This window comes from Fundulus heteroclitus, chromosome 8 (genome assembly GCF_011125445.2).
Source record: "Fundulus heteroclitus isolate FHET01 chromosome 8, MU-UCD_Fhet_4.1, whole genome shotgun sequence".
NCBI lineage: Eukaryota > Metazoa > Chordata > Actinopteri > Cyprinodontiformes > Fundulidae > Fundulus > Fundulus heteroclitus.
Window position 1 is genome coordinate 16,109,940 of NC_046368.1, and position 23,745 is coordinate 16,133,684.

Consider the following 23,745-nt stretch of genomic DNA (forward strand, 5'->3'; position numbering starts at 1 on the left):
CATAAGCGATTTAAGGGTTAATAAATAAGTGATTAAACATAGCTTTTTTTTTTTTTTCTTTTTCTTTTTTTTTTTAAATACTTGCCCCCCTCAATGTGCGCGTTACTCAAAAGAGAAACATCCGGTCTGGGGACAAAACATAAAAACGCTCTGATTGGGTTAGAGACACGCTGTGTGTGTGGGGGGGGGCAGAGGGGTTTAAACGGGGACATTTTCTTTAATAACAACAACAAAAGTGTTTGATGGGTAAGAAGAACAAAGAAAGTGTCTCTGAAATCACTCAAATATCTGAGATCCACAAATGAAAGGTGAAGCTTTGTGCTGATAACAAATAACGAGTGTTTATGTGAACATTTCCACACTATCTAGCGCCGACAACCGCTGGCTACACACATCGGTTACAGTCATGCTCCGGGCCAACCGTCCCCCTACACATAGTTTATATTAAACTGCTCCATAACTCTATATTTATTACAATAGCATTACATTATTATTATTATTATTATTATTATTATTATTTTTAAACGAGGGGATTTGACATCGATAAAACTAAGGAAGACTACGTTAAATAAAGCTTCGTCTCGTCTTTTTTTTTTTTTTATCCCTTTAAACTGTGGCATCATTCTCCGACGATGTGTTTTTATAAAGGTTTTAGAATCAGGACGCCAATTAAAGACTTTTATGAATGAAAGAAGAAGAAAAAAAAATGTCCGCCACGGCACTGACGACGACAACTATGATGAGGAAGAGTAGCGTCTCTGTTGCTCGGGGAGTCCAGAGTCCGGGTGAAACCTCCCAGATGGAGAAGCACGATGACGTCCATCCCTTAAGAGTTTTTCTCCCACACCTTTTGCTCTCTGTAAAATCCTTGGCGGCAGCACCGGCTGGCATTTCTGGTCTTCGCTGGTGCGACGTCGCCCCCTTGTGTCCCGTTTGAGCTGCTGCGGCTCTGACAGCCGCTTTTAAGTCACAACAAAGTGAGCTCAAGCAACAAAAAAAACATCAAGGAGGCTCAGAGTGCTCGGATCCTTACCCCCCCCCACCGCGTCCTTTACTTCCCGTCGGGGGGCCTTTTCCAGCCCTCGCCCGCGGCTTTCCCGTTCACGCCGCCGGCAAAGGCGGCGTTCTTGTGGCGCAGCAGCCAGGACGGCAGCAGGCTGCGCGGCCTCAGCTGCCGGGGGGAGGCGTGGGCGAGGCGGACCATGCGGGGCGAGCGCCACACCTTGATGGTGGAGTCGTCGCTGGCGGACAGCAGCAGCTCCTGGTCGGCGGGGCTGAACGCCACCGAGTTCACCACGTCGTCGTGCGCCAGCCGCGCCAGGCAGATGTTGTAGTGGCGGTCCCAGATGTAGCCGTGCTTGTCCTCCGCTCCGCTGCGAGGGGGGGGGGGACGGAAAAAGTCAGCGGAGACATTTTTACACGTCGCCACATTACAGCCAGAGACCACAGAGGATTCGACTTTAACTCGACCATAAAGTGGCTGGACAGAAATCCACATCAGACTTTACTAGGGCTGAAAGATTTTGGAAAATAATCTAATTCTGATTTTTTTTCTTAATATTGCGATTTAATGCGATTTTTTTTCCAGTTTAATTTATCGTGTCTTTTTAAATATATACAAACTCGCTGTGCGGATTAGTTGCTAAAAGACCCGCAGCATCTAAACTCAGAGCAGAAATTATTGCGTTCTGCCTACAATATATTTCAACCAAAATTGCAATTTTGACTTTTCTCTGCAAAAAAGTCCACAAGCAACAACAATGGCCTCTAAATAAAGAGGTTTGTAGACAAGGACTATTTAAAAAAGGAACTTTTAATGTTTCTATTGATCAGAATATTGTTCAAGAGAACAGCTTTTAATTGATTTGGACATCAATCCTTGTTGAACATAAAGTCCAACCAACAAGTAAGTCTATGTATTAAACTGATTGACCTGTACTTAATACTATGTATGATTATATAAACTCTAAAACAAGTAATAAAATTAGATTATCTCACTGCTGCAACTGTCTTCCCTTCCACATAGAGACAAACCCACTTTAGCGACACCTAAAGGACGCGTCTAATTCCCTAATTGTTACAGAGCCAAAAATTGCTGACCTCTGCGATTTGGAAATTGCGTTGTTTTTTTTTAAAATCGCGATTATATTGAAAATGTGATAAATTGTGCAGCCCTAGACTATACAGGTTTTTATTTGCGACCATCTAACTCTGTCTTTGAATCACAGGGAAGCTTAGTGGAGCTTACGGCTGCTCTTTCTGGATGTCGGGGGGGAAAACGAGAGGAACCAAAACTGCATCTGAGAGATTACAATCTATTTTAGCGACATAAAGACATCTGCTTCACAAACCTGGCAACGAAGTCCCTGCTGACGTCGAGGAAGATGAAGAAGCATTCATCGTTAGGCGTGAAGGCCCGGTGAGCCCGCAGGCTTCTCCTCTCCTCCCTCAGGCTCTTGAGGTCGATGACGTGCATGTCTATCTCCTCGGCGATGGGAGGCGGCGACATGGGATCTGAGATCACGCATCCTTTGGGCCAGGCTCGGCTGTTTACGTACAGGTACCTGAGGGGCGGCAGCAGAAGAGGCACGAGTGGTGAAATAATCACACAGCGGGACGTTTGGTAGGGATTTATAACAACGGAGAGGCTTTAAAGAGGGAACCTGAGAGGATAGATGGATGGATGGGCAGGGGGAGGGAAAGAAGAGAAAGCAGGAGGAAGAAAGTCGGGACACGGGAATGGAAGGAGAGAAAAATGTGAAGAAAAACAAAAGAGCGCAAGGATAAAAAGGAAAGAAAGAAGAAAACGAGCGAGAGGGGGAAGGAAGTAAAGGAAGGACACAACAGGAAGAGAGGATGAAGCAAAGGGAGGAAAGAACAAAAGGAGACAATGACGTATGGGAAGAATGAGGCAAGAAAAAAAAAAAAGAAACTTAAGAAGGAAGGATGCAAGGTCAACTTTTAGACAGAGGGACAAGGAATAACTCATTTTCTAACTAATTTTCTTTTTCTGTGCTTATCCAGACCTGGAAATCACAGAGATCAAATTTAAAGATTTGTAGAGAACCAGAACACTGGCCTAAAAAAAAAAAACAACAAAGCCAGCAGCATCAAGTAGTCTGACTCTGGCATGATAAGTTCAGTGAGGCACAAAAACTCAACACTTATTACCAGGAACTCATTTTTTTTGTGACGCATACAACCTGACTTTCAATGATAAACACACTGCAAAAAAGGGAACTGAAAGTAGGTAAAATCCTCTTTAAATGAGTGTATTTTTCATTGATTTAAGCAGTTAAATCAGACTATTGAATAAGATGTTTGCACTTTAAATAAGAACAATTCATCTCCATCATCTTATTTCAAGTGCAGGATGTCTAATTATCTGATTTTAGGGGTAGAAATTCTCATTCCATTGGCAAATACTCTTTTTTTAGCTGCTCAAATTGAGTAAAAATATACAAATTTTAAGGATATTTTGCTTACTTTTTAGTTCCCTTTTTGCAGTGCAGATAAATTAGCATAAACCAACGTACTAGAAAATCCATTTTATATTAGCTAAATGTAATTTATTTTTCATACATAAAATTATAAATAAAGGCTCAATCATATTGTTCATTTATTGAACAGAAAAGATTTGCATCGATCCTTCAATGAGCTACTAAGGACAACCAACACTAGGTTAATATTTACTTTTAGTTTCCATTTTGCTACTTTTTATTAGCTGTTTTTTTTTACTTGCTTTTATTCTGTTTATGTTTTAATCATGTAAAGCACTTTGTACTGAAATGTGCTATACAAATAAATTTGTCTTAGATGGTCGAGCACTATCTGGTAGGGCTGGACGATAATTCAACGACGATATATATCGATGATAGAAAAAAGGGTCAATAAAAAGTTCAATAGAAGAACAGTTTTCCTTCCTTATGTATTCTAGCCATGTGGGTTAATATTACAGTCATTACATCCTCCCAACCAATCACAGCGCAGACCCAGGAACGCTTTGTCACCAAGCTCCGCCCCCATCAAAGAGTTCAGAGAGCAGCTGTTCTTGCTTCGTTTTGCTAAAAACTTTGTTGAATAAAGGGTTGAGTGTAAATTCAGTGTTTGTGTGTTTTGTATCTAAAAAAACAGCTTAAAACGGTCAGGGCTGCTCTAAAAATACATGTTTTGAATTTGTTGATAATTATTCATATCGATCAATATGATTTCTATTTTATCAATGTGGTTTTTTTTTTCCTATATCGTCCAGCCTTACTAGCCAGCAGAAGGTAAACGTAATGTGTGCATTTCCAGCATTTTGATTGGACAATCTGAGCTTGGGATTTGTACCCCACGGCTGTCTACTGACCATGCGCACTGCGACTTTAGATGTCCATTAATTAAACAAACGCGGGAGGACCAGCCCCAAAATCAAGGTACCTCCAGAAGATTTGGCCTTCTGAGCCTGTCAGTTTCCTGGCAGACTTAGATATATAGACACGTTTCTAACAGAATTTTATTGGTAAGGGAATCTGTCCTTTTTAATATTGCTCTATAAAGAACGATCCTGTCCCACTGATTACTACAAACATAAAGCTCCACAGCGACATCTTGTGGGGCCTAAATGCAGAGACGCCACAGCTTGAAACTCTGAAGCGATACCGATCTTGTGCTTTGTGCCGTGAAGAGGGGCAAAAAAAAAAATCGCCTTTTAACACAAAAATTAGATATATCATTTTCAAGAATTCAAAGAGATTGTTACAGCACAACCAAGACTGCAACAAGTAGTCCATAAACATGCCTGAAGCTTCATCGCCTTGATAATCGGTCATTTTCAGTGGTAAACTGAGAACTCAGTATCGGTACTAAAATCGGCAAGTATCTAACAGGGTTCCTACAGCATAAGGCAAGTTAAATTCAAGACTTTAAGACTCTTTAATGCCACTTGAAATAAAAAGTTAAGACCAACTTCATGATAAACAAGATAAACCTGGTTGCGACAACTTCACCCAAATGTTTATTTTAACATAAACCATTACTTTCTGGCCCAGTAGACATGTTTGAAAAACATTCCATATAGGAAGAAAGCTAAAAACACACAAATTACAGATATATTTTTTAACAACTATTGAACTGAATTCACAAACTTTGTTTTGTTCCCTACTAAAATAAACTATAAAATCAGCTTTTAAAAACCACAACATAACCAGTGCCAACTCTTTCTCGCAGCTATGGTCCGGCCGCAACAGTTTTTATTGGTTCTGCTATCGGGACGGAACCAATAATGGGTACATTGAGCCGTTTGGTAAATTAAAAAAATTATAATTGTGTCAATTATTTTTCTGTTTGGTAAGGATTACAAAAATAAAATCCTATTTATGACCTGGTAACAATTTTAAGACCTAAGAAAGATTGATTTAAGACATTTTAATGCCAATTAAGGCCTTAGTTTTATATTACAGAATTCAATGCCTTTTAAGACTTTTTAAGGATCCGCGGGAACCCTGATCTAAACTGAAGTAGTAGGTCTGGAAAAAACTGGAATCGGGACTCCCCTAGTTTATACTGTACACATCTAGCGTGTGTGTGTGTGTGTGTGTGTGTGTGTGTTGTACCTGTGGTCAGGAGAAAGGCCCATACCAATGATGTGGCCGTGAATATCAATAACGTGGTCGAGTGAATCAAAAAACTCCTCCGAGCTCCTCTCCTCTCCGAGCACGGGGCCCGACGTGGTCATCTGGTCGGGCTTGATTCGCTTAATCCCTGAAAGGGAACCGAACAGAGACGTAAGCCAATTCTGCCGGCTTCATGTCTCGTGACCACAAGCTCTGGTTTTTATTTTAAAACATCTTAAAAAAAAAAAATCGGTTTGTACCTATCTGGTGAGGGGAGTAGGTAAGGCTGCCGGTGGTGAAGAGTAAGTAGGTTTTGTCCTCGCCCTCTGCGGACTCTGAGGGGTCGATGAGGCTGGCGTCCGGGGCCTTGGTGTAGGCTCTGCCCATCATCTGAGCCACCTGGGTCTCGATCTGCAGCTCCCTGGCCCCCACGTGTTTACGGCTCTGGATCAGGAAGAGAAAAGGAGTCTCTAAAAGTAGAATGGGAGGCAGATCCTTTAGCTATCAGGCTCCTCTCCTGTGGGACTAACTCCCAGTTTTGGTCCGTGAGGAAGACACCCCGTCTACTTTTAAGACTAATCTTAAAACTTTCCTTTTTGACAAAGTTTATTGTTAAAGTGGCTCATGTTACCCTGAGCTATCTCTGTAGTTATGCTGCTATAGACTTAGGCTGCTGGAGTATATCAGGATCTATTTCTCTCACTCTACTGAGTCCTACTGTTCTTCAAATTTGCATTGCTTGTCATCATTTCAGCTTTTAACTTTCTGTTCTCTCTCTTTTTCTTCTTCTTCATAGTAGGTACACCTGGTCTGGCGTTCTGTTAACTGTGACATCATCCAGAGAAGACGGCTCACCTGCTACTACCATCTAATGTAGAACAGATTACTAGATCAATGTGTGCTCCTGTGCTTTTTTATCTCTCTTATTGTGTCTCTGCTCTGTCTTTTCTTATATAGGACTTTTTTTTTTTTACCAATCTGTATAATCTGATTGATTTTGATTTTTTAAAGTGCCTTGAGATGACATGTTTCATGAATTGGCGCTATATAAATACAACTGAATTGAATTGAATTGAAAAAAAAATGTTCTAAAAGACAGCAGATCAGTAAAACTCCCAAATGAAGCCCTATCTTACATGAATGACGTGGTCCAGGCCGGATATCGTCAGCGGGGGGATCCGCGCAGACGAGAAGCCGCGACTCCTCTCGTCCATCTCGCATTGGTCCTCGTTCTCCGCCTCCTCCTCCTCCTCGCTGTCGGAGGCCGCCAGGTCGAACAGCAGAGGGTGATTCTGATTGTCCTGCTCGGCTCTCTGCCTCCTGGCCTGAGACTGAGCCTCGTAGTCCAGCAGCAGGTCCGGGCTGTCGTGACGCCGGCAGTGTGCCACCATCACGGTGCGGATGGTGCTGGCGTTGAAGTTCTGGATCTTGAAGAGACGCTTTACGACGTTGACGTTCTCCGACTCGATGTCCTGGAGTTAGAGAACGTTTATCGACAAAACAAAGACGACATGAGGAACTGCCGGCATCTTTTTTTCTCCCCCCCCAAACTCGCTCTTCTGCGTTTTTTTCCGTCACCTGGAAAGCTTTGTTCAGCCAGAGCACCGAGCAGGACGTCATGTTGCCGATCCAGTGCAGGTTCCCAGAGATCAGGTGCGTCTCATTCAGCCAGCAGCCAAACACGTCGTACGGTTTGTTCCTGACCCGCGACAGCAGCGTGTAATTTTCTGGAACGAACCATTAGAGCGACAGAGACTGACGTTAAACGAAAGGATCCCAACCCCAAAGCTCAATGGATTCCATCAAAACTTTTACGTGATAGACAAAAACAAAACAGGAAATTGTTGTTAGGCAGTATGCTTTACTCACAACCTTTCCCCAATTTGAATCATTGCCACAGATTCTGAGCTGGATTTAGGTCCGGACTTTGACTAGGCCGTTCTAGCCCATGCATGTGCTTCGATCTGAACTGCTGCATAGCAGGTCTGACTATGTTTAGGGTCATTTGCATCCTCTAACTGGTTATTTTATGGTCAAGAAATACCATTTATCTTCCCATGAACTCGGACTAGGGCCGGACAATTAATCACGTTTGCAATATAATCGCAATTTTGAAAAAATGCAATTTCCAAATTGCAGAGGTCAGCAATTTTTGGCTATGTAACAATTAATGGCTACGACGCGTCCTTTAGGTGTCGATAATTATGTTTAGAGTGGGTTTGCTCCACGTGGAGGGGAAGACAGTTGCAGCAGTGAGTTAATCTAAGTTTATTATTTGTCTTAGAGTTTATATAATCAATACTTTTTTTTACCAGAAACTTCACAACAGCAACATACTAAACTATTTAATACATAGACTTGTCTGTTGATTGCACTTTATGTTCAACAAGGATTGATGTCCAACTCAACAAGCTATTCTCTTGAATAAGAATATTCTGATTAATAAATAAATTTCTTGTTTTAGTCATTGTTTACAAACATCTTTATCTACAGGCTAATGAAAAAAAGTCTAAATTAAACTGCAATCGCCGTTATGGTTGAAACAAATCGCAATTTGGCAAAATGGTACAGCCTTAACTCGGACCAGTTTCCACACAGCATGACGCTTTCTGATACGTCACTTCCTGGATGACGGCCGAAGCGTTTATTTTGGTCTGATTCAATGACACTCTTCAATAAAACAGGACTTGCAGCGTGTAAGAAGGACAGCTGTCTTGTCAAAAGGACTCTCAGAGTGAACGAGATGAATAATAATGCATGCTACACCAAAATGTAGGGAGAACCATGTGTCATTTTCAACAACTATGTAATACTTTGTATAGAATACACTGAGGTTGGTGCCTATAAAGCTGCAAAATGAGGAAAAGACCTATGAATACGTCGGCAAGCGACTGCCGTTCATCATTTCCCACAATCCTGAGAGCCAGGTAATGGTTTCAGGACTCTGAAGGCCTACAAGTCCAAATCTGTGATAATCAAGTTCACACTGTGGGATATTTGCCCGTCGGTTTAGAGAGTAGGAATACCCGAGGTCTGATCTCTCTGCACAACATTTCACTCCTGCAAAAGATGAATTTTCTTTGGTAAGTCAGTTCTATTTTTCTAGTTTAACCTCCATAAGTCGCATATTTTACATGTAGTCTAATTTCTAAGAGGCTTCACACGTAACGCCAACACTTTAGCGACAGACGTCACCATTTATTTTAACCCTGAAATAAACCTTTAAGTCACGAAGCCATGTGGGGGTTTCCCCGTGTTCCTACCCAGACTAATGACGGCGATTTCCCCAGAAGACGAGTGGTGTGGGCCCAAGTAGACGCCGGAGACGAGCAGCAGGGTGTCGTCGGGGTTGAACTGGGAGAACTGGGTGTAGCCCCAGTTAAACTGACGCATGCTGGTGCTGTGCACCAAGGAGATGTTTCCATCTTGCCGTTCTGTGTCCCACAGCTGGAAGAGAGGTTTACAATAGGCTAAATAAATTACGGGGGAGAGAAAACATCCGATTTCAGCCACAACTGGGTTAAAATGCTCTGAAGACTGTTCAACAATGCACAAACCTGAGGCTTAGTAAACGTTATTGACAATAAAACAGCATCACCCAGGCTGTTCAGAGGACTTTCTGCTAGGGCTGGACGATAATTCAATAACGATACATATCGATCGATAGACGTATGGTTCAATATAAAAAACAGGGGTCAATAAAATGTTCAATAAAAGAACAGTGCATCTTAGCCAATCATGTAGGTTAATACTACAGTCATTGCATCCTCCCAACCAATCACAAACCCAGGAAAGCTCCATCACCCTTCAGACAGTTCAGAGAGCACATGTTCTTTTTTAACACTGTTATAAGAATTATTTTTTTACAGCTTTCGTAAAACGGTTGAATAAAGGGTTGTGTTTGAATCCATTTATCTAAAAATAGGTCATTAAGCAACAGCATAAGATGGCCAGGGCTGCACTTAAAATGTATATTTTGAATTGTTTTGATAATTATCCATATCTATTAATATGATTTCTATTTTACCGATATGCTTTTATTCTATATCGTCCAGCCCGACTTTCTGCACATTTTTTCCACAATTCAGGTCAAAGTGATAGTAAAAATTACTTTAAAATTAACACAAAACAACGCAGAAAGACGTGGTAAATCATTCAAAAAGATTATTATAAATTACTTATGTATCCTGTAAACTGAGGCCTACTAAACGAGCGGTTATTACAGTCGTTATCGCTTTAGTACCTTAACTGTGCAATCCTTTGAGCAGGAGGAGAAGCGGTGGCCCCTGTGGGAGAAAGCCAAGTGGAGAACCTGGTCGCTGTGCTCCCTCAGGGTCTGAACTTCCACACAGGGGATGCAGTCATACAGACGCTTGAACTCCCTGTACCACGACACAGCCGCTGCACACAGGTGGAAAAACAAATGTGTCTTCAGTCAAAAAAACAACAGCACCAATTTCCTCAACATGTTTAATTTATTTACACGGGTGTCGAGGAACGGAGCGCGGTATGCGGTAGTATCTGTAGAACAGCTCCCTCCACAGGAACTCGTCTCTGGAGACCGCCTGCCACTGCCTGCAGGTCAGGCCGGCTCTCAGCACGGCGTCGTGGGGCAGATGCAGGAAGATCTCCAACACCAAGCAGTCCGGCAGAACTGGACCCCAATCCATCCTAACATCCTGGAACATATGCAGAGCTGTGAACAGGTGTCTTTTAGCTTTTATTCTGTTTTAGTTTTCACGTTTGTCACCTAGATGTTTCAGAAAGCAGCTTTCAAATGAAGATTTTATCATTAAAGGAAGAAAACAATCCTATTTAGACTAGAACTATGTGAAAGGTCATCCGCCATTGTTAAATTTTGAGTCAGCTCTCGTTAATCCCATTTTTTTTGCAAAGTCAAGTTCATTCTTTCTAGCCACACCCAGGTCGTCAGAGTCAAGAAATTGCCTAAAAAGAATCTTCCTGACAACATGAAGCAAGCTGACGGAGCTCAAAAAGCAACACGACATGCCTCAATTTAAAGAAACTCAAGAAAAGATGAGAAACAAAGTCATTGTTTCTGATACTGGAAAGGGTTACAAAGCCATTTCTAAAGCGAACGTTGGTCATTTCAGCGTTTTTAGCGCCTCTCGTGGGCGTTTTTCTTTGATTTTTCTGGCATTTTAGAGCCTGTGTCGATTCAGACGTCGTTACAGAGCAAAAATAAGATGCTTTTTGGAAGAAAAAAAAAACATAATTTTTTTTTAATACATTCATATTTCACTGTGAATTTGCATCAAATATTTGTCCTTTTGATTAGACCCATGAAAACAAAAAACACAAATAGTGAACTGCATAAAACCCAACCTGAGCCACGATCACATTCAGCCTAAATCCAAAAGGTTGGCGTGACTTAATTACAATTATTTATATTTAAAGTTCCTGTAGCCATTACTCCTTAGCCTCTTTTGAAAGATGGAACACGGAGGAAACTTTTGAAATGTAAATATTTCTCTAGATTGCCTTTCTTCCAGACTTATCACGCCTCAAAACTGCAAAGGGACCCTGTGTCTCTGTCTTTTTTCCTACTATGGAAATCTGAATTGCTTATGTTGGGTTTCATCTGTATAATCTCGAAGAGAATTTACACAAAAATGCATTTTTTTTTTCCTCCATGTTGTTGCTGTCAGCTGCTGCATGGCCGAATAAACTGGTTGAGAAGCAAGTTTCGGAGTTTCTCCTTGAAGTCAAACTGTTTCTCTAAAAAAATGTTTGTGATTTAGCGCAATAATGATAAGTTCCCAACAACCTTTGACTGGAGAAAAAATAAAATCCAAAACAAAAATTTATGCCAGGAAACGTATCTTCGCGAACTGTAACCTCAAATCCTCTTGTCAGGTTTAAGGAAATGTTCATTTTTTTCCTTCCTTTCTTAAATCCAGGTGACTGAACACGGAGATGTTGCTGTCAAACCTGTATAAGTTTCTGTTTGCGCACAAAGCAAATAAGCTACTCCCACACGAACGAAATATTAAATACCGAGATAAATATCCCTGTTTTGACGCTTGTTATTTCAGAATAACAGCTTAATAAGCGGCTAGACTAACATAACGAGCTAGCGCCGAACTAGCTAGCTGGTTGGCCGAGCAAGCTAGCGCTAAGCTAGCGTTTGTTTTTAACTTTGACCGGACGAGATTAACCCTTCCAAACAAAGCTTTGCTCGCGTAAACCGGCGCTATTGTCTGACGGGCGTATCAGCTTTCATTCACATAATTTTGCTGACTCAAACTTCCACCTACCTGCTGGATGAAAGAGTGTCGAAGCGAAACAAAATCGAACTGGTTGGTTGGGCTGCTAGCGCTAAAGGCTAGCCACAGAAAACTGACAACAATGTTCAGTCAGCGGCGAGACTCGATTAACCGATCACAGAATAATCGATAGGGCAAAAATAAACATAATCGACTTTGTGTCGATCTCTTTGTCGGGTTTTTAAAACGGCGAAAAGCTTATTACTTTTGATTTTTTTTACACGTTTCATATCACCCAACAACATTTTATCACAATTTTGAAATTATGTATTGATTTATTAAGAGAGAAAACACAATTCAAATCAAGTTGTCTAAACTTCATAACTTGGTTATGCAACGAGTGGTATCATTATCAATAATTTACAATATCTGGCAATGGGTCTTTGACTTCACTGTAGAGGGATTTTGGCCCGTTCTTCTATGCAGAATTTTTTGAATCCAACAACACAGATCGGATTTTGACTATGCAACTCCAAAACTTTGCTTTTTGGTGTTCTGAAGGTTGGTTTCGTGCCAAATATAACAGAGTACACTTCTTTCAGAAAGCTCCACATGTTTCCAGTCAGTCTAAAGAATACTTTACTAAAATTATAGGGATCATCAAGTCACTGAAGTCAAATTCCTTGTTTGTCTATTAAAGCTGATTCAGATTTTTTGATTTTGCCAAAAGTGAGACAGACTGCCGCTTTCTTGTGTCTATAGCTGCTGATTTTTGCATTATGATGTGAGAAATATGTGTTAGTTAATTGAAAAGCGAAGTAATTATTCCTAAAGTACCCAAACACAATACAGGTCATTTTTCAGATGACCAAATTACTTCTCATTCCTGCAGCCTGATTCTACATGTAGACAGAAAAAGGTGTTGCTCCATAAACCGGGAAAATATGACACATCTACTGGTGCCAGGAAGAAATAGTAAAAAATGCAAAAGTAAGCTTTCCCTTTATCTTCCTCCTTCCTTTCTCTTTATACTATTCCTCTTCTCTCCCTGAAGTTCTCAGAAGTTCATTGCTCATATTTTCCACTTTTGCAAACATTTAACATTCTTACGAAACCTAAAATTGCATAAACAAGGACTTTTTTTAATTAAAACATATTTGCAGTGTTGCAGTATTTTCATGAGGCCCACCACAAATTGACTACATAGTTTTATTAATGAGTTTAATATTTTACTTATTATTTTTGGAAAACAGTTTCTTCACAAGTGGGACAAAGAGCTGAAGCGATGGACGTAAAAAAACATAACAGGTTCCTGAAAGAAGGAACATATTTATAGATAGAAAAGAACATACACAATTTTTTAATCAAATGTTTGGAAAATTATCAGCATAATTCAAATGAATATGTGTGTTTATAAAATCTCACCATTTGATTAAGATTGAAGCCAGTTGTTCAAATATTCCCAAAACTGTCATTATTAATAATTGTTTTCATCAGTCATAAACTCTGTGTCTCTTCATCCTTAGACCCAAGGCAAATTATGTTAAGCCTTTTTGTTTGATTCACAATAATTTACATTTAATCAACACCCAACCAATGCAGAAAACTGGTACAACAGGCCCTGTGTCATTTTGATTTTAAATTACTTTTAAACTAGGCTAATTTGGGCCTAGACTAAAGCCCCTGATGTTTCAGGAACCTAAAAACGCCTCCGGATCCGACATCTAAAAACAAACCTTGTAAGACAGAACTGACCAGTGTTTTTAAATATAAACATTTTAAACCTTTACTGGAGGAGTTAAAGTGAAGGGCATAGCTAAAAAAAAAAAAAAAAAAGTAAAATAAAAACAGGTGGAAGATCCCTGGTCTACGTTACGGTTGGTGTAAAATAGTTATGATTGCAGTGCCAGTATGAATACACTGAGAAAAAGCAACAGGAATAGCACAATTATGTTGGGGACATTGATAAAATACTGATAAGAATACTGATATTATTAATGAAAACAGGTTTATTTACATGTCAGCTTGTGTCCTTACCTTTTTACCATCTATAGAAAGAATTACCACTCTTTAATTGGATGTATCTGTTGTTGGTTCAGTGCCAGGAGGATCATGCAGGTAGGCATCAGGGAGAACATGGCAGTAACATTATCCTGCCTCTGTGTACCCGCCAGCTCTGTTTACTGAGTCTGTGAGCAGCAGTCTGGGGACTACAAAAAACCCCTGCGACTGAGAAATTGCTGTGTCATTGTGTTCTGGTGGCATCAGTGCACTGAGAGCTGCTGAGCAGAAACCAGAAGCTGAACATCCAGTTCAACCCCAAAGCGAGGAACTATGTTGTGACTGATCTTCTCGGGTGAGTTTATTTCATATATGTCAAATTCTTGGGGGAATGAAAGCTTCTCTAGAAAGGCAAGTAATCTTCCGCCTTCTCGTCGTTGTTGCTCTTTTTTTTAATAGGGACTTTAAAGTTGATGCTTGGTAGAGGTTCGTGTAAAAACCGTACAGGGAGGAGGTCAGGTTACCATCTCCAACATTATTTCATTAGTATGGTGCCTGTCTTCTTTCAGGAGTGCGCCATGTTTTCAACTGGATAGCCTCCCGTTGTTGCTGCGTTAAGAAGGATGGGACAGTTTCAGACTGCAGGTGTAAAGGTACTCTTCATCCAGTGAACCTTTCTGATTTCCATGAGCCTTTTTGAGTTTTTTATTTTTTTAAATGAATGAGCTGCTTCCCTCTCCGTGCAGGCCTTCCGGTGTGGACGGTCAGCTGTGATGGGAAATCCTCCCATCAGACTCTTCCATAACGGCCCCGCTGTATCTGCTGCTGTTAGATCCATCCATGTTTGCATCTGCTTTACCTAAACTCTGGGGTTGTGCTGTACTTGTTACAATGACGACTTGTCTGAAAACTCCTTTTGTAGGTAGCTGGACAGTGTCTGACATCTGATAAGTATACAACACTCTCCACGGTAATGTAATCTTCCTAAATAAGGTAAAAAAATAAAATAAATAATAACAATGTAACCCCAATATGCGCAGTACATCAATTAAAACTGTTGCTGATCCTTGTATTGTCTCGTTTATGAAGCTTTTGTAGCAGTTCCTTTGATCGTCGGGGGGTTCTGGTCATGTGACTGACTTTTCCTGGGTGTTTGTCGCCATCGTGTGGACACAACGAGTAACTACAGCTGGTGTGCAGAAAAGCGGAGGCAAAGCACAGCAAAAATGATGTAGAACCAGAGAATCCAGACAAAAAATTGCTTAGATAACTAACAAATACATTATAGAGTTATACTAATTCACATTATGATTTGTGCATATTTTCCAGAGCAGTGTGCTCCCACAAAAAAAAAAACATGACTAAAAATAAATAACTGGATAAATAAAATAAAAAATCTTGGGGCTGTGATTAGAATTGACCACACAGAGTACGATTTTGTCAGCATAGTTGACGCAATAAATTAAACTTTTTCTTACACTTAAATCCCCATTTGTTTTAACTCATGAAGGCTGGGAGAGGTCGAGAGTGGAGTTGATGGACTCCAGACATCCAACTTTGTTCGCAAGCTGTATCAGAAAGTTTTTATTCCCATTCTTTTCATCATAAAATAGAATATTGTTCATCTTTAAAACAACTTTTGATATAAATGTGCAGCTTTTCAAAACCTGTACCTCCCCCACCCCAACCAGGGGTTTATTGGTAACAAGGTAAAAGAGAGTTTCAGATGAAAGCAAAGAAGATTTTACATATCAGTGGGTTAAAATGAATGAAATGTCAGACTTGTTTCTTAACTTGGCTAAAAAAAAATTGCAGTGATATCACTTTATAAGCCCTTTGGCTTTCCTGGAATATGCAAAAGTTTTCATGCAACCTCTCCATTATAGCCTTTAGTTTATCCACCCGAAACACTGTAGTTCATTTGATTTAATAATTTATTGTTTTATGTATTACCACAATAAAAACGCGTCTAAAGATTACAACCGTGTTTGCTCTTAAGTATTTTTACAAATGCCTTGCAAACTATTGAATTAGTGTAAGAGATACGTTAAATATGCAGATTGACGTCTAGATTCATATAGTGTCTTATGAGGTCACATATTAAAATCAAATAAAGTTACGCTTAGCTTAATTTAAGAGAATATGTGAAGGAAATAATGTTACATATGTTGTATGTTACTTGTAAGCCATGGGAAATTTAATTTGGCTTCAATTGGCAAAACAAATTTATTTTCAAATAATTTGACTAGATTTGTTTTTTTCTTTTTTCTTTTTTTTTTTGGTGGGGGGGTGGGGGGGGGGGGGTGGATGCCAGTAGCCAACAACATGAAAAATATAATTTCTAAAATGTACCCCAATCATCATTTGTTTCCGGTATCATTTTGTATCCATATTTGGAAACACAGTGATCTGAACTTTCATTGCTTAAATCACATATCATTTATTTGGCGCAGAAGAACGCACACGAGTATTTACATTCACGTGATACAGTTTTACAATTACACAAATCTCCATTCTGTACAGGTTTAAAGTGACCATTTAGATGTTTTACAGTGAAGATACAGCTTGAACATTTGTCGACGTGCCCTTTAAATCTGCTGGCTGGCCAAATCGGTGACTGATGCTTCCCGCCTCGGCTGCTGAAAGTCTCCAGAGCATCTTTCTGGCCCTCGGTTCTTCAGCTTCAGAGCATTTGTTCGTTTTCTGCTACGTTATATGCAGGGAGAAAGAAAACGCATCAACAGAAAAATCTAATTAATTTTTTTTTTCATTAGATTCAACGTGATGGCCAAACGTGCAGACATTAGGCCACGCATATCCAAATCAGACGCTGCACAATGCCGTCAACTCCTCATATAGGCACATTTCCACCACAGCTCCGAAGTCTAAAGTGCGTCGCTGCCACAGCCGGAACCCGGTGTCTGGTATCATAACACCATGGTGGGGATGTGGTGCACCAGGGGCATCTGATGCTGCATGGCGCCCATCTGCGGGGCAGGAGGAGGGGACACCTGCGGGGGCGCGTCGGTGCCGTGCGCCGGAGGTTTGTGCCGTGCGCTCTTCTGGTGCGCCCTCAGGCCCGCCAGCTGGGAGTACGCGCTCTGACAGACGTGGCACTTGTAGGGCCGCTCGCCGGTGTGCAGGCGGACGTGGTTGCGCAGCGTGGACGACTGGCTGAAGCGACGGTTGCAGAAGCGACACACGAAGGGCTTGTCCAGGGTGTGGATGCGCATGTGGGAGCGCAGGTTGCTGCGGGAGTTGAAGCCGCGGTGGCAGATGACGCAGCGCATCCGGCCGGTGGATGGGGCGGACGACGAAGGAGGAGAACACGAAGAGGGGCCCTCGCTGGAGTGGGAGTCGTCTGGGAGAGAAAACAAGGGGTAAATGGAGGAAACTTTGGATGTGATTTCGACAAAAAAAGGGGGTGGCTTATAAGGAAGAAACTCACCATTTCTGCTTTTCTTTTGGTGTTCCTCGTCCATGCCAGGAACTCCAGGAATTCCCAGGAATGTGTTGTGCGTGTTTCCATACCAGACCAAGAGCTCCTGGTCAGGTGGGATGGTCTGAGGAGAGATTAAAAACACAATTTGTTATGGTCATTGTGCTAATTACATTTCAGAAATACACTTCTGAGAGTTAAATACACTTATGAGAGTTGTTTAAGTATAAGCAAACTTTGCGGTGGCTTCTACAGAGAAATAGTTGTCTTAATCGCATTTTAACTGTTGAATCTATCATTTCCAAAAGCACTGGCGATTTACCTCTATTTAAATGTAATGTATAGCTCTGATAACCCGCGCTTTAGGAGGTAGATTGGATCAACGCTCACCTCCACGGCTTTGTAGAAGATGCTGCTGCCAATCTGCACCACCTCCAGGTTCTGCTCCTGCTCGTTCCGAGCGCACTTTATGTACGTCATCCAGCTGCGGTGGTCCTCCTGGCTGGCGTCGATGAAATACCGCACCGTGCCATCCTCGTTGAACACCTAAAAAAGAACGCAACAAGGCGGATGTTAACATAAAAACGAAGAATGATGACTTGATTGAAGCAATTAGATCTTTTTTTCCCCCCATCTGCATGCTTGATAAGCAAAGGTTTTGCAGGCTACGGGGCCTGTGCCCCAGGAAATATCTTCTGTGCACCTGTGAAAAGTTTCTAATCCAGTTCAATGATCTATTTAAGATTAATGTGGAATTTATTTAGCTGAATTTTATTGCGTTGGATCTTTTTGATTCCTGGATATGAATCGCCTATATGCTCAGCCTGTGAAATGAGCTGAGAGAAATGATGTGAATCGACTGCACTGTGCTGAGCTGCATTAATTGCACGTTTCTGTTTGCTCCAACAGGACTGAATCGCCATAATTAAAAACCCACAACAGAACCTGTGATTGGCATACATGTGGGTCATTGTGCCCCAGCACAACCGTGCGTCTTGCAGCGCCCCTGCGCGCCGCCCAGTGCGCTCACCTCCCACATCAGGTTGTTGTTCTTGAACAGGTCCACATGTTCGGGGGACAGGAGTCTCCCGGTAAAGGGGCCCATCTCCGTCCCTGCTTTGATCCAGGTCTTCGAGAAGATGCCCAGGCCTTCTCCGGGGATGGAGCTTTGCGCGATGATCACCTCGCTGGGCAGCACCAGGCTGGAGAGCTTCTGCACCTCTGCAAATCCAAACCCGCAAAAAAGGAAAAAAAGGGAAAAAAAGACACAAATAAGTGCAACATGTCTGGGGGGGAACAAAGTGCGTCAGAATGAAAGCTGGTGAAGGCAGCAAATGAACTGGATGTTATTTCAGTCACGAAATATTAAGTCACACCTCATCCTGCGTTTAATTTGATTATCTGGATGAATTGATTTTTTTGTTGTTGTGCAACCCCCCCCCCCCCCCCCTCAACTTTTTTTCAAGCGAGGGAAAAGAAAAAAGTTATTCTTTGCATTCTTTCTAATGTCAAATCCAAAGATTCACGTTGCAGAAAAAGTGAGCAGGGGTTAAACGGTCCTTCTCTTGCTCGGGGTCCAGCAATTTGCCATGCTTCAGATGTGATATTCATTAAAGTTTTACTGGAAAAAAGGGGGAACGACTAATTCCAAATTCATTATCCTTTTAAGAACTTTGTCGCAATAAATGTGCGCTGAATGAGACGGGGGCTTGTTTAAAAGGACTGAGGAATTTCTGCGACAAAAAAAATGGAAAGGCGATTAGATGGTTGACATGCAATGAATAGCATTAGATTTAGCCTTCACGGCGCATTATGCGAGGAACAGCAAATCTTTTAAAGGGAAGAGAAAGAGAGAATGAGAGAAAGAAAAAAAGAGCCTCCAGAGCCTCTCATAGCTGCCAGGGGAGGAAAAGAGACTGTCCAGAGATTGATGAATGCATGGATAGGGAAAAAAGGGAATGTCAAAGAAAGGAAACCTTTCTCTCCGAGAGGTTTAAGTGGGAAACTTTCCCAGGTCAAGCACAAAGTTAACCAAATGAATTTAATGCTCCGCGTCTTTCAATCAGCGCCGGTTACACGCCTAACAAGCGTCCAAGCGGCGGGGTCTCTGGGCTGCGCAAGGGTTAATGCGTTTAATGGATCGAAATAAAAGCAGCAAAAGAAAAAGAAAAAAGAAAAAGAAAAAAAAAGAAGAAGAGGGAAAGCGCAAGAGACAAATGCTGGAGAAGGTCAGTGAAAGTTCTTCTAGGTTCTTAAATCCTGCGTGGATTGCGCGCAGGAATAAACAAGCTCATTTCCATCATTTTGCGCATAAAAAGTAAAAAAAAATAAAAAATAAAAATCAACATGCAAACGTATGCGTTATGCGTAAAATAAACTAAGGCGCGCTCTAACGCACATCCTGTTGTCGTCGTTTTTAAACGAGCAATTAACGTGGTTTAAAAGTGCAGGAAAAATGACGCCTGCCCGGACTCAGTGGCTCCTAATGTGACCCAGCAGGTCAGCCTCACCTCCAGCGAAGGACTGGGCCAGAACCTCGGCCGTGAAGGCGGTCTTGGGGCTGCTGCTGCTGCTGCTGCTCTGTCGCTCCTCCGCCAGGTGATCGCCCAGCACGTTCCTCCACCTGCCGTACAGGAAGCTGTGCAGGATGTCCGAGGTGATCACGTCGGACAGCGAGCGCCCGGAGCACTTAAATCCGGGCTTCAGAGCCAGCGCGTCGGCGGGCAGCACGGAGCCCATGGTGCGTGAAGATCGGAGCGGCGAGTGAACGGGGTTGGACACAGAGACAGACGGTCCGTCCTCCCAGCTCCAAACTGTGCGCAGAAGAAACTGGCCCCGCTCGGCTGCGAGGGGGTCTCTTTATATAAGTGGCTGCTGTGACCCCGGCCTAATTAGTTATTAATGACACACCCCTCACGGCGTGGACCTTCCCGCTGCACCGAGACGCACCAACTGGATGGTCCGAGCGCAGGGAAAGTCATTAGCTTGGAAAAAGGACAGATGTTTCAGTTTAAAGCAAAACAAATATCCTGGACTTGTTGTGATTTTTTTTCTCCCTTTATGATAACAGCAAAATATACTTAAGGAAAAATGTTTCTGTATATTAAAATGATTCGTTCAATGTAATGTTCCCTTTCCACGCTTCTTTTTTTTATATATATATTTCTGTTTGCTTCCATTGTTTTACATGTATTGATATACTTTGAAACAATAGAAAGCCATGTTTTAAAATCAATCTTTAGTTTTAAAGTTTATTTAAAATCACCGAAAAAGTATTTTATGTAGTTTTTCCCCTCTCCACAATGCAGACACACGAAGAGTATTGATCACATCAAATATCATATATATATATATATATATATATATATATATATATATATATATATATATATATATATATATATATATATATGTACATATAATACTCTTCGTTTGTCTGCATTGTGGAGTTTCCAGGGGCGGCTCCATAGAGTTTTTTTAAGGGGTTGCAAAAATTATTTTTATTGGTTACTAAACTGTCACACATCGAAACTAAACAGTAATTAAATATATGTCGTCACTCATTGTTGTCCTCTACCTACATAAATTCCTGTAAAAAAATAAAATAATATCTTACTCAGCAAATAAGGATGGACCCTTTTGTTTGCAACGCCCCCCACCTGCAGACGTCAACAGAAGTCTTAAAACGTGTGGGGGAGCAAAACTTTATTCAGGCAATTAGGTCTACCGTGTTCATATAAATTGCGAAAAATAATGTCGGGGTCATATATTTAGAATAAAAAAAAAAGTTTTGGATGTGCTTTATGATCAGGAGAAAGAGGGAAAACTGAAGTTAAAATGTGCTTTAAGGATAAAATAAATCAAAAGTTTGTCCAGAGTTTTTCCAGCGTGCAGTGCGTTTTAAATGCATACAGAAAACTTCCATTTTATTATTATTATTATTATTATTATTAATAATTATTAATATTAACAACCTTTATTAGTATTTTTAGAAGTGGGTCAGTGAGTCTGGGAGATGTTCGCCCATTTTCTTCTCATGCGTTTCTTATTCATGCGCCTCTGATATAAAAACATTTTTTTGTAAGAGTTCAGCGCGGGAATGACAAGAATGGAAACAAGCCTTTATTTTTCCCAGCATTGTTCGCACGGAGAGGAAGAAAAAAACAGATAGAGAGAAAGAGAGAGAGAGAGCGAGGGGGGGGGGGGGGGGGGGGGGGGGGGGGGGGTGGGGGAAGAAACGCAAAGCTGCTTTGACGTGGCGCACTTTTTCAAGCCCTTGTTGAGGTAAGCGGTTTAATATTCATGGCTGTCCGGAGTCCCCTCTGTATTGTGACGACGCACTAGATGGGCTTTATATATAGCATATAAATATATATATAGCACATATATAGCATATATATACATATATATATACATATATATATATATATACATATATATATATATATATATATATATATATATATATATATATATATATATATATATATATATATATATATGCATCCTTTCTGCGTGGTCCTCTTGTTTTCTCTTCTTTTTGCTCTCCTGCCTATTTTTTGGGGCTTGATGGACTGGGGCGCTAAATGGGCAGTTTTCCTTCTTTTTTCCAGCAGAGAGGACATCTTTATTCCATCCCCGGCTCACAGGTTTCCCATTCAGCTCCCCTCCAAGTAATGTCAGGGCCCTGAAAAGTGCTGCAAATCAATCTTTCATGGTGTTTTGAGGGCAATTTGACATCCATGCACTCCTCTTTTCACTCCAACAACTACAAGGGGGATTGTCCGGGAGAGGAAAGAGAGAAAAAAGGAAAGAGAGAGAGAGAGAGAGAAAAAAAAGAGAAAGGAACGGGCAAGTTTGAGCTCTGTTCTCTGCGTGTCTGCAGGAATATGAACTGTGCGCAAAGTGAAGGGAAAGAAGATATGGCAAGTGCGCACAATGGAGGGGACTTTTCTCTCCTTTAAAGAGAGCAGCAGAGATAGTGAAAAGGCAAGGTGAGTGACAGGGCACGAAAACAGATTACTGTGAAACAGCTGCTTTTTATGAGCGGGCCCCTCCTTCGTTTGTCCCCTCTTTTCCCAGATGAAATTTCTCCGCTCTTTCAATGGGATTCTTTCTCATCTAGATTGATTTACATTTATGGCATTCATCGCACAAATCCGAGGTAAATGGACGGAGGAGGTGGGGGGGAGGTGGGGGGGGCGGCTTCTTTATTAAAGAGGAATTAAATGAGCTGAATTGGGGTAACGCATGGATTTGATTTGCTTATTTATGCATTAACCTGTGGCATTATGCGGAGCTGGTAAAGCCGCGGGCATGTCAGCAATAGCAAATCATCCCGCTTAGCTGCTCCATTGTAAGACAATTTGAGCCATTATTGTTGTCCATTTAAAGCCTATCAATTTAATGTGGATGATTGACAATTATTGCACAAAGAATGTGGTAATGGGGGGATTTCAAAGCGCTGGTGGGAAACCTATTAACGCGGAGCGTTTGTTTGCGGATAAATAGCGGAATTTTACGCTCACAAGGGAGGGAGAGATGAGAGAAAACGCTTTGGGAATTGATCGAATTTTTATTTTATTATTATTATTTTTTTTTTTTTAGCTAAAAGGTTGATCTGAAAGCAGCAGATCTTCACAAAATGATTTATCCGGGGAGGGTTTTGTTATGAAGTGAGAGAGGGGTCGTTTATAAGATAAATAAATAAAACGCGCAGGCCCGCTGCAGGGAAAACAGCGCAGAGCCTCCCGGGATCCTCCACTGTGTCATTAAAATCAGATTAAGGTGGCTGCCACACTGCGCTGGATACTCAGCTCCGGCTTATCTGTTGCAAAGGTGAGAGCGGTGCAGACCCTCCTCTCCCTAAAGAGCCTCCCACCCCCCCACCTACAGACACACCTCCCCCTCTGTGCTGATGGACGGACAGGACTGGACACCTGCTGGAGGCGGAGGTGCGCCTTCATTTACGCAGCAAGGAAAACTGCCTTTTTAAACCCACTCACTTTATGTGGAGGAAAAATATGAAATTATAGAAGTGAATTTATCTGGCAAGTCAAATATGCGGAACAAGATGCTTTAACTTCATTTATTTGGAGTATTGGGAGCATTTCAAGTCCTTTTTAATTAATTATTACAAATCCAGATGCAGTGAGAGGATTATGTCGAACATTTTTTGTTGATTTTTTCATTTTTAACATCTAAAATATATCGTATATTGAAATTTAAAGCATCGAGGGATGAAGGAGGAAGAAGCAAAATCATGTTTTATATCTGAAAATGTCAAAACTTGCGTCCAACAGTCTTTTGTGGCAATATTTTACAAAGCCATATAAAGCTTTCTTTTTTTTACTGCTAGACATTTTTGCAGATTATCCAGATGTAACATTTTACTCTTAATTTCACTCATTCATTTTTAATAGATTGTTTTTATATGAAAGAGAAAATTAAAACACATTTTGTAAAGCAGCTGGTGAAAAAG

The 23,745-nt window shown here is 41.2% G+C and overlaps 2 protein-coding genes and 1 long non-coding RNA gene across 3 annotated transcripts; 1 reads left to right on the top strand and 2 right to left on the bottom strand.

Annotated features, from left to right (window-relative positions):
- Positions 1 to 586: 586 nt before the first annotated feature.
- On the bottom strand, positions 587 to 11,985 carry fbxw5 (F-box and WD repeat domain containing 5). The gene is made up of 10 exons (XM_036140201.1): positions 11,876 to 11,985; positions 10,081 to 10,276; positions 9,841 to 9,998; positions 8,861 to 9,044; positions 7,176 to 7,324; positions 6,734 to 7,069; positions 5,858 to 6,041; positions 5,598 to 5,745; positions 2,352 to 2,564; positions 587 to 1,373 (listed from the first exon to the last, which is right to left on the bottom strand). The coding sequence occupies exons 2-10, from the start codon at positions 10,265 to 10,267 to the stop codon at positions 1,052 to 1,054; spliced, it is 1,881 nt and encodes a 626-aa protein (XP_035996094.1). The 5' UTR covers positions 10,268 to 10,276; positions 11,876 to 11,985; the 3' UTR covers positions 587 to 1,051.
- A 1,903-nt stretch (positions 11,986 to 13,888) lies between these two features.
- Positions 13,889 to 15,181, top strand: LOC105934509. Its single transcript, XR_001166714.3, has 3 exons — positions 13,889 to 14,180; positions 14,395 to 14,478; positions 14,572 to 15,181. It is a non-coding gene; the product is annotated as an uncharacterized LOC105934509 (long non-coding RNA).
- Positions 15,182 to 16,245: 1,064 nt separating this feature from the next.
- Positions 16,246 to 20,117, bottom strand: LOC105934487 (PR domain zinc finger protein 12). Its single transcript, XM_012874493.3, has 5 exons — positions 19,775 to 20,117; positions 18,295 to 18,485; positions 17,655 to 17,810; positions 17,274 to 17,388; positions 16,246 to 17,186 (listed from the first exon to the last, which is right to left on the bottom strand). Exons 1-5 carry the CDS (start codon positions 20,001 to 20,003, stop codon positions 16,753 to 16,755), a joined length of 1,125 nt encoding a protein of 374 aa, XP_012729947.2. The 5' UTR covers positions 20,004 to 20,117; the 3' UTR covers positions 16,246 to 16,752.
- Between the last annotated feature and the right edge of the window lie 3,628 nt (positions 20,118 to 23,745).